Source organism: Drosophila elegans, unplaced genomic scaffold (assembly GCF_018152505.1).
Source record: "Drosophila elegans isolate 14027-0461.03 unplaced genomic scaffold, ASM1815250v1 contig_397, whole genome shotgun sequence".
NCBI classification, from domain to species: Eukaryota; Metazoa; Arthropoda; class Insecta; order Diptera; family Drosophilidae; genus Drosophila; species Drosophila elegans.
In genome coordinates, this window is record NW_024545782.1 from 2,848,454 (window position 1) to 2,858,705 (window position 10,252).

Genomic DNA, 10,252 nt, shown 5'->3' on the forward strand with positions numbered 1-10,252 from the left:
TATCACAAAACCATAAACCAATATGTTATGCTAGCCGAACATTAAATGAACATGAAATTAATTATTTAACGATAGAAAAGGAACTTTTAGCAATTGTATGGACCACGAAATATTTCAGATCATCAAGTGATCATAAGTTAAGTTTGGTTAAACAATATCAAGGAACCAAATATGAATCTACAAAGATGGAAGATTAAATTTGATGAATTCGATTATACGTTAAAATATTTACCAGGAAATGAAAATTATGTTGCCGACGCACTATCAAGGGTTAAAATAGAAGAAAATATGTTCGAAGACATCCCCGAAGAAAATGTTTTAGGAGAAGCTGCAAATAGCATAGATGCAACGGTGCATAGCGCAAATGAAGATAATCAGAATTACATTGCAATCACATAGAGACCAATCAACTATTATTCTCGACAGATCGAATTTATTAAGGGAAATGAAGAAATTAGAGATGTGCAACATTATTTTCATAAACTAAAAATCAAAATAACTTACATAAACATGTCAAACACCTTCGCAAAAGATATCATCAAGGAAAATTTGTGTACAAAAAAGAGTGCATTTACCTTCATGATGATTCCGATTTTCTCATATCCCAACAAGCATATCTAGAAATAATCAATCCAAATCATTTAACAAAAGTAGTAAGATGCACCAAAAAGTTAGAAGATATCCTCATTTATGCAGAATTCTAAGAAAAATTATTAAAAAGACATAAAGACTTATTACATCCGGGAATTGAAATAACAGCTAATTGGTTTAGAGACAATATTCGTTTCCCTGACTATCAAAAATTAATACAAAACATAATTAACGAATGTGAAATCTGTAACATCGCAAAAACAGAACATAGGAACACGAATTTATCTTTCGAAACTACACCAGAAATACAAAATATAAGACAAAAATTTGTCATAGATTTCTATATAGTAGGAAAACAACAATTCTTGTCCTGTATCGATATTTACTCCAAGTTCGCCGCTCTCATAGAAGTCACAAGTAAGGATTGGTTAGAAGCTAAAAGAGCTATAATAAGGGTATTTAATGAAATGGGAAATACCAAATGTACCAAAAGAAATTAAATCATTTCTAGGATTGTGTGGATTTTATCGAAAATTCATACCGGACTTTGCACAGAAAGAAAGGTGCCATAATTAATACTAAAGACAAACCTTACATAGAAGCATTTGAAAAAATGAATATTTTAATAACGTCAACCCAATTTTAATTTCATCCCGACTTTAATAAACCATTTTCTCTAACAACGCACGCAAGCAACATGGCTATAGAAGCATTATTGCCACAAAATCAAAAACCAATATGTTAAGCTAGCAGAACTCTCATCGAACATGAAATAAACTACGCGACTATTGAAAATGAACTTTTAGCAATCGTATGGGCCACCAAATATCTTAGATCATATTTATTCGGTAGGTTTTTTGAAATATTAAGCGATCAAAAACCTTTAGTTTGGTTGAATAACATAATAAATAATAATAATAAAAATAAACAAATTTTATTATCAGATTAAATATTGGCCAGGAAATGAAAATTGTGAAGCTGACGCATTATCCAGGACCAAAATAGAAGAACATATGTTTACAGATTGAGGAAAATACACCAGAAGAAACAACCAGTAGTTCAAATGCAACAGCCCACAGTGCTCAAGAAGATAGCCAGAACTATATTTCCATGATTCTGACTTCTTTATATTCTAAAAAGCTTATGTGGAAATTATAAATGCAAGTCACTTGGCGAAATTAGTATGATGTACGGCAAAACTTGAAGACATACTGACATATGCAGACTTTAAAGAAAAAATATTGAAACGACATAAAGAACATCCAGGAATCGAAAAAACTACTAAATGGTTTAGAGAAAAATATTATTTCCCCGACTATCAAAATTTAATTCAGAAATTTGATTGTTCAGGATCAATAGCCGAATCGATCTAGCCATGTCCGTCTGTATAAACGTCGAGGTCTCGAAAACTACGAAATGCTAGAGATTTAGGATTAGGCATGCAGATTCTATTTTTTCCTACGCAGCGCAAAACTCTAACGCCCACAAATCGCGAAGCACTTAACACGACTGTCTCATTGTTCTGAGACATGTTACACCTTATCTGTAGTATTCTGTTTTGGTCATATCTATCGACAGGCACAAACACTTTTAAAATCGAGCTAATATTTTAGTAGTTATATGGTTATGAAGTCCTCTGCCACTGATCTGCCACTGCTCTGCCACTGCTCTGCCACTGCTCTGCCACTGCTCTGCCATTGCTCTGCGACTGCTCTGCGACTGCTCTGCCACTGCTCTGCCACTGCTCTGCCACTGCTCGTCCGCTGTTTGGTCGCTGTTCGGCAGATGTTCGGCCGGTAATCGATGATGTAGAGAAACAGAACGAAAGGACTGTTTGCGGTGTGTGGGGATGCTGCGTGCACTTCTGGTGTTGTTTGTGCATTTTAAGCCGAGTAACGGGTATCCAATAGTCATGGAATTCGACTTTAGAGTTCTTCCTTTTTATTTATAACAACGTTTTTGATAACTTACATGACACTTGCACTCCCTGGGGAGCGAAACTGACGCTGATAGGACCAGGCTAATTTCATTTGGTCGGGTATACAGCGGCGAAAATTTTTTTTATGTCCTTGATCTGAAGCTTTGCAATTATGGACATGCCATACACTTCCGGTTCTTAAAACTTAGATGCAGCTATTGTCGTCAAAGCTTCTATAGTGTGTAAAAGTTAAGTGTACTGTCTATTTGAAAGCGAGACTCATGTGTATAGTAATATAGAGATGGTGATATCGTCAAAGCCATTTACATTACATTTTTCATTCATCACAACGTTTTTTAACGAAACATTTTTTTAGGTACACTTTAACAAAGCCATACTGTGGTATTGAGGTAAAGTGTGAAGCCATCAGCGTTCACGTGTGTAAAGTGTAGACGAGAGTGGTAAGAGGGGCGACGAAACTTGCGCTTGGCGACTTGGTCTACATGCCCAGCCCGCCCATGCCGCCCATGCCGCCGAGGGCGCCCAGGCCAGCCGCTGCTCCGGCCGCCGCGGCATCCTCCAGCGGCAGCTCCGTGACCACGGCCTCGGCGGTGGTCAGCAACGAGGCGACTCCGGCGGCGTCCGAGATGGCGGTGCGCACCACCTTGGTGGGGTCGATGATGCCCCGCTCGATCATGTTGCCGTACTCGCCCTTGAGAGCGTCGTAGCCGTAGTCGCCGTCCAGGATCTCCACCTTGGCCACCACCATGGCCCCGTCCACGCCGGCATTCTTGGCGATCGTGAGGCAGGGCATGCGCAGGGCACGCCGGATGATCTCGATGCCCAGGTTCTGGTCCTCGTTGGCGCCCTTGAGGTCGTTCAGCTTCTGGATGCAGCGCAGCAGGGCGGTGCCGCCGCCGGGCACGATGCCCTCCTCCACGGCGGCGCGGGTGGCGTTGAGGGCGTCGTTGACGCGGTCCTTCTTCTCGCCGACCTCCACGTCGCTGGAGCCGCCTACGCGCAGCAGGGCCACGCCCGAGGAGAGTCGCGCCAGCCGCTCCTGCAGCTTGTCCTTCTCATAGGAGGAGCTGCACTCCCGGATGGCCTCGCGCAGCCCCTCCACCCGCTTGTCCACCTCGGTCCGCTGGCCCTGGCCCTTGAGCAGCATGGTGTCGTCCTTGGTGACCAACACCTCGCCCGCGCGCCCAAAGTCGCTCATCTTGACGTCCTCGAGTCGCACCAGGTTGGCCTCGTCGCCGAACACGATGCCGCCGGTGGCCACGGCCATGTCCGCCAGCGTCTCCTTCCGGTTGTCCCCGAAGCCGGGTGCCTTAACGGCGCACACCTGGAGGCCCACCTTGAGCCGGTTCACCACCATGGTGCTGAGGGCCTCCGCCTCCACGTCCTCGGCAATGATGACCAGCGGCTTGCGCTGCGCGTTGGCCAGTTCCAGGGCGGGCACGATGCTCGGCGCCGACTTGATCTTCTTCTCGCAGAAGAGCAGCAGGGCGTCCTGAAACTCCGCCTTGGCCCCCTTGGCGGCGTTGATGAAGTACGGCGATATGTAGCCGCGGTCGAACTTCATGCCCTCGATCACCTCCAGCTCGTCGCAGAGGGTCTTGCCGTCCTTGACCGTGATCACCCCGTCGCGGCCCACCTTCTTGATGGCCTCGCTGATGAGGTTGCCCACCGACCTATCGCCGTTTGCCGAGATCGTCGCCACCTGTGATGGTTAGAAGTGGAGTTTAAAATCAGCTCAAGTGTCATTTATATCCTATAGAAATGGCTTGAAAATATCTCAAATTTTTGTTTTTATTAGGGACCTCTACATTTTATAAGCCTAGGGCTAGTTATGGAGCCATCGCTGTTCTAGATCTATAAAAGACTTTTATGTTGGTATGTCTGAAAACTGATTTTCGGATTTTTTTGTACAAGAAGAAAGATTTTTGCCTTTAATGTTGGTATGTCTGTAAACCGATTTTCGGATTTGTTCGTACAGGAAGAAAGATTTTTGCCTTTAATAATATTATGGTACTTTAAAGAAACCTGCACAAGTTGAGTTTAAAATCAACTCCAAGCAAAAGGTTGATCTTTTTATACCCTTGCAGAGGGTATTATAATTTCAGTCAGAAGTTTGCAACGCAGTGAAGGAGACATCTCCGACCCTATAAAGTATATATATTCTTGATCAGCATCACTAGGCGAGTCGATCTAGCCATGTCCGTCTGTCCGTCTGTTCGTCCGTCTGTCCGTTCGTCTGTCCGTCTGTCCGTCCGTTTATATGCAAACTAGTCTCTCAGTTTTAAAGCTATCTGCATGAAACTTTCCCAAAAGTTGTCTTTCTATTGCAGGTAGTATATAAGTCGGAACGAGCCGGACGACTATAGCATATAGCTCCCATAGGAACAATCGGAAAAATAAATGAAAAAAAATTATAGCTTTGCTGTTTTTTAATTTTTTGTTTAGTTCTTCGACATATAGCAATGGTTAAATATTTCAGAATTATGGTTTAAATTTCATCAAAATCGGACGACTATAGCATATAGCTCCCATAGGAACAATCCGAAAAATAAATGAAAAAAAATTATAGCTTAGCTGTTTTTTAATTTTTTGTTTAGTTCTTCGACATATAGCAATGGTTAAATATTTCAGAATTATGGTTTAAATTTCATCAAAATCGGACGACTATAGCATATAGCTCCCATAGGAACAATCGGAAAAATAATTGAAAAAAAATTATAACTTTTCTGTTTTTTAATTTTTTGTTTAGTTCTTCGACATTTAGTAATGGTTAAATATTTCCAATTTACGGTTTAAGTTTCATCAAAGTCGGACGACTATATCATATAGCTCCCATAGGAACAATAAAAATATATAAAATAACTATCAAATAATTGAGCTGCAAATCATCATAGCTTCAATGTTTTTAAACTTATACGCAAGTAAATTATAATTTTAATGTTTTCAAAAATGTTTAATTCTTGCAATAGCTGCAAGGGTATATAAACTTCGGCTTGCCGAAGTTTGCTTTCTTTCTTGTTGGTTATGCCTTTGGAATCATAAGTCATGGAACCATGAAATCAACAAGTAACAAGTAATTCGTTTGAAACAGCTCAGCTAGAGTAGCTTACAAACAAACAATTCAATCAAGCTCACACTACTCTTACCAGCGCGAATTCTTCAGATGAAGAAAGACATAGATATTTTTAAGGGCGGGAATGATTGCCAACTACAGAGATAAAAATATCTTAACCAATGGTCTCCCAGTCTAATAAGTCCGTGAGGAATCGAGGATACCATTTTCGCGAATGTTGGTTGTCAGCCCAGTTTTTTCCATTATGTTAAAAAAGAAAATGTCAAGCGCTAATATAGAAATTAAAGATAATAATAATGAAAATATATTCCTAATTTCTTTGATCAGGTTGCTTTTGAGCTATTCGAGCCCATGACTCCATGAGCTTACGATTCCAAAAGCATTTTCTCGATAAAATCAAATACCTCTTTATAAAAACCTGGGAGCTAAGTTATTTGCATAGAAAAGGTTTCCGAGTTGATTTGTTACAACTGTTTTCCTAAGGGGGGAATCTAAGGGCTCTCCGAGTAAAGCAGTTCGGGGCTTTGGCTCTAGTTTATATAGCTAAAGTCATGTAGTTCTGAGAGTTGCTTTTGTTTTTTTTCCTATCTCTGCTGACGAAAGAAAAAAGCCAAATTGTAATAAAATATTTAAATTAACTTGATCGTACCAGAAAAGCTTCTTAGAAAATGTTTGTGGTCAATAACACAAACGCTTTGAGAGATCGATAAGTATAGAGACCGCCAAAGAAAAAAATCACTATATCTTACAATTTTTCTTTGACAAGGTGAAAACGCAAGCCAGTTAACTGAAAATGTATAGAGAGCATGTGGCCCTAATACTGTAACTGCCAACCATGCAAAATTCTGCAATCGTCAAAAATTCCGACAAAATAATGGAAATCCTTGAGTCTGACCGTCACTCAAGAAGTAAATCAATTTCCCAGGAACTAAACATTGTTCAAAAAACAGTTTTGAACCATTTAACAAGGGCTGGATACAGAAAAATGCTCGAGGTATGGGTGCCACACGAGCTATCAAAAAAAAAAAAAACATTTTGGACCGAATTTCGATCTGCAAATCGTTTTTGGAGCGGATGGTGTCTGGTGATGTGAAAAGTGGGCCACTTACGACAACGCTATGTGAAAACGGTCATGGTCGAAGAAGGATGAGCCGGCATCCACCTTATAGCCCGGACATCGCTCGAAGATACTACCACCTTTTCCTATCAATAAATAGTGTGTAAAATTAGCTACATGAGTGGATTGTGAATTACGACTGGTTTGGGATGAGAGGGGTATCATGAAATTACAATCAAAATGGCAGTCGATTATAGAAAAAATGAATGCCTATTTGAAACAAATCGTTTAATTATAACCCTAAAAAAAGAATCTTTGAATTTCATCTAGAAATAATGGATTACTTTTTACTTGACCTTATGTATGTTGAAGGTCAAAAACAATACGCAAAAACACAGCTTAAAATGAACTCCTGGGTTGAATGGCTCAAATCTCTTGTAATTTCGTTAGGTAGTTTTTATAACCAACATTGAAATCAAGGGGCAGCGTACTTACCTGACAGATCTCCTCGGGCGTGTTCACCGGGCGGGACATCTTGCGCAGGTTGTCCTTGACCGTCTCGATGGCCAGCATCACTCCGCGGCGGATCTCCACCGGGTTGGCCCCCCGCGAAATCTTCTCGAAGCCCTCCTTGGCGATGGCGCGGGCCAGGACGGTGGCCGTGGTGGTGCCGTCGCCGGCCTCCTCGTTCGTGTTGTTGGCCACGTCCTGCACCAGCTTGGCCCCGATGTTCTGGAACTTGTCCTTCAGGGCGATCGACTTGGCCACCGTCACGCCGTCCTTGGTGATCTTCGGGGAGCCCCAACTCTGCTCGATGATCACGTTGCGTCCCTTGGGGCCCATGGTCACGGCCACGGCGTCCGCAAGCACGTCCACGCCCTGCAGCATCATGGCCCGCACCTCCGGCCCGAACTTCACGTCCTTGGCATAGGAGCGCGCCCAAAGGACATGGCTGATCCTGGCAGAGCGCCGCAGGGTGCAACTGGTGAGCATGCGCATCATGACGAGCTGAGGGGAGGAGGTGGTTAAAGGATAGTTCGTCTTACGCTCCACACACACACCCACTGATAATTGTTTAATGTCCGTAAACACTGTTGAGGCTCCAGTAGTCGAATGTGGAATGAGCTACTCGAATGGCAAACGCTTCTGACAAGTTAACTTACAGCCAACCAGCCTACTGAGCCTCGCAAAATAAGCCGAAAAGACCAGTATGTTAGCTAAACAGGGCAACGAAATGAGACTTTGTAAAAGCTTTCTTAGTAGAGTCTTATACATTTAATATAATTTGTAAGAAATTCAACTTGGTATCTTAATCGATAGCAAACAGGCTCATCTACACAGATGCACAATATTTAAATCCTCACATTTTTCTTTTTGTATGTTCAAATATTTTAAATTAAATGTAATGCAAATCTTAGGAATGGCTTCAAAGCTTTGTAAAGTTATGCGTAACAATTTAAGAATATCTTAAATCAAAATGCTAAGATACTTTTCTAGTTATATAACAGAATGTCCCGTGGTTTTTAGGTGTGTGCAATACCGCCTAGACCAGATTTAAAAAATAAAATAAAACAATAATAAAATTTCGGATAAGACTCAAGACCTTTAAATTTGCCGAAGGGTATTAAATTGGTCAAACTTGGCTCACCTGAGATATCCCACTGATGAAAACACTTCCATATATTGCTGGTGTTGTTGAAATTTATAAACAAATGCAAGCCAAAGAATTCGGCAATTATAATTTTATCTGCTCATACGTCAGCACGTCTTTAACGTGACCGAAAATTGCTTTCACATCTTCTGAATTTTACATGTCCTATATTCGCATCATTTTACTCTATTGATAACTAACGATAAAAGCTTTCGAACTTCTTGTTCTCTTCTTAGGTACACCTAATTCTCGTTTTTTTCCTTGGTCCTCAAGAACTAGTGGGATGGTTCGAAGGGAGGCTTAGCTGGGGCCACCAGGCGGGTCGCAGGTTGCGGATAGCGAACGACCTTCTGGGAAGGTTAGTTGCGAATAAGCGTAAGCAAATAAGCAACCCCGGACAAACAGCGGGTATACCGATGGAGGTATACCGACAAGACGCTTGTTTGGCCGTCTTAACACCGTAGCCTTACACACCCCCTCCCTCACGACTACCCACCTCCATCCTATCCCCCACATCTCACCTCGGTGCCGGACTAAGGTGTCATTCGACCCGTGCCGATAGTCAGCCTGGCTGGGGGCCCGAGTTAACAAATAGCCCAGTCGCAAACGGAGGGTTCAGGCAAGTGGCGACCGCCTGTCCTAAGTACGCCTTACCCGGGTACAGCGGATCTCTGCCCGGGCGGACCACACACTTCTCCGCAGCTCGTGGGAACACATGAAAAGAAGCAAAGAAATAAAAATCCCGCAGGATATCCCTGCAACCGGTGTCGCAAGACACTTTGAGGAAAGATCCCTCGAAGGCGACAGACCCCAGGCGGCAGCGCACCCGCCTAGGAATAAACCAGCAGCCCAGACATTCCCAGCCAGGGAGCGTGGGGTGCCAGCAGGAGCTACCCTGCCAGCACGCCCACCTCTCGCATCTGATAGGCCAACCTCTATCAGGCAGCTGAAGAAGCAGGACGCTCTTCCAGCCCTGGGACAGCCTGGAGGACTGGACGACCCCAACAGGCGTGGCCTGCCAGGGTCAAAGGTAAAGTGGTACCTGAGGTACCTCATGCAGGGCATGAAACCAGAGGAGGCCTTGAAGAAGGCAAAGGAGCCGAGGGAGCAGCCGGCTTTGGGGACAGCACCGGTTGGTAAACGGCTGAACACCAGCCGCACACCACCGACGGACACCCCCAAAAGGTCTAGGCACGGCCCGGGGGCTAGTGAGACGTCCTCACGGGTCCCTGAGCAAGAGGGGCCTAGCACATCAGCAGCAGCGGCAGTAAAGGCAAAAGTGCGGGCCAGGAAGATACCTTCCCAGCCCCATCAAAACCAGAAGCCGACAACCGCTGGAGGAAGACCCTCTAGCTCGGCACCGCCGGTCATCGGACCCCGTCCGACTTACGCGGAGGCTGCCAAGAAAGCCACCCTCATCAGGGTGGCTATACTCCCGGAAGGTTTCCCGGCGGCCAGCCTGACCGCAGAGGAACTATCCGGGCTTCAGGAGTCGGTCATGGACGAGATGCTCACGTCAGCGTGGAGCGGTCCCGTCGTGTTCAGGGGAATCCACTTCAGGGTGGGTTACCTGATTATCGACTGCCTGGATGAAGGCTCAGCTGAGTGGCTCAAGATTGCCGTACCTCAGCTGCGGACGTGGAAGGGAATACCCCTAGAGACCCGCACGGGAGCAGACATCCCGGCAGCATACAACGCCACGTTGTTCTGCCCGAGGAGCTCCGACCGGACCAATGAAGAAATACTGGCCTTCATTGGTTTCCAGAACCGGGTCGAGACGGACGCCTGGAAGGTCATCTCCAGGAAGAACGACGGAGCTGGTGCACTCCTGGTCGTAGGGATGGACCAGACCGGAAGGGATGAGATAGTGGAGCGTGACCACAAACTCAACTTCCGGTTTGGCCACGTCACCGTGAGCGGTCTGAAAAAGACCAAGAGAGC

At 44.3% G+C, this 10,252-nt stretch overlaps 1 protein-coding gene and 1 long non-coding RNA gene across 3 annotated transcripts; one reads left to right on the forward strand and one right to left on the reverse strand.

Annotated features, from left to right (window-relative positions):
• Nucleotides 1–887: 887 nt before the first annotated feature.
• LOC108137793 lies at nt 888–1,920 on the forward strand. The gene is made up of 2 exons (XR_001774060.2): nt 888–1,439; nt 1,536–1,920. It is a non-coding gene; the product is annotated as an uncharacterized LOC108137793 (long non-coding RNA).
• An 897-nt stretch (nt 1,921–2,817) lies between these two features.
• On the reverse strand, nt 2,818–7,832 carry LOC108137774 (60 kDa heat shock protein homolog 2, mitochondrial). Of its 2 annotated transcripts, none has more exons than XM_017259676.2 (3): nt 7,726–7,832; nt 7,156–7,668; nt 2,818–4,232 (listed from the first exon to the last, which is right to left on the reverse strand). In XM_017259676.2, the coding sequence occupies exons 2-3, from the start codon at nt 7,660–7,662 to the stop codon at nt 3,009–3,011; spliced, it is 1,731 nt and encodes a 576-aa protein (XP_017115165.1). In that variant the 5' UTR covers nt 7,663–7,668; nt 7,726–7,832; the 3' UTR covers nt 2,818–3,008. The 2 variants fall into 2 exon arrangements, with proteins under 2 accessions (XP_017115165.1, XP_017115166.1); XM_017259677.2 differs by having other exon boundaries at nt 7,720–7,738.
• Nucleotides 7,833–10,252: the final 2,420 nt, after the last annotated feature.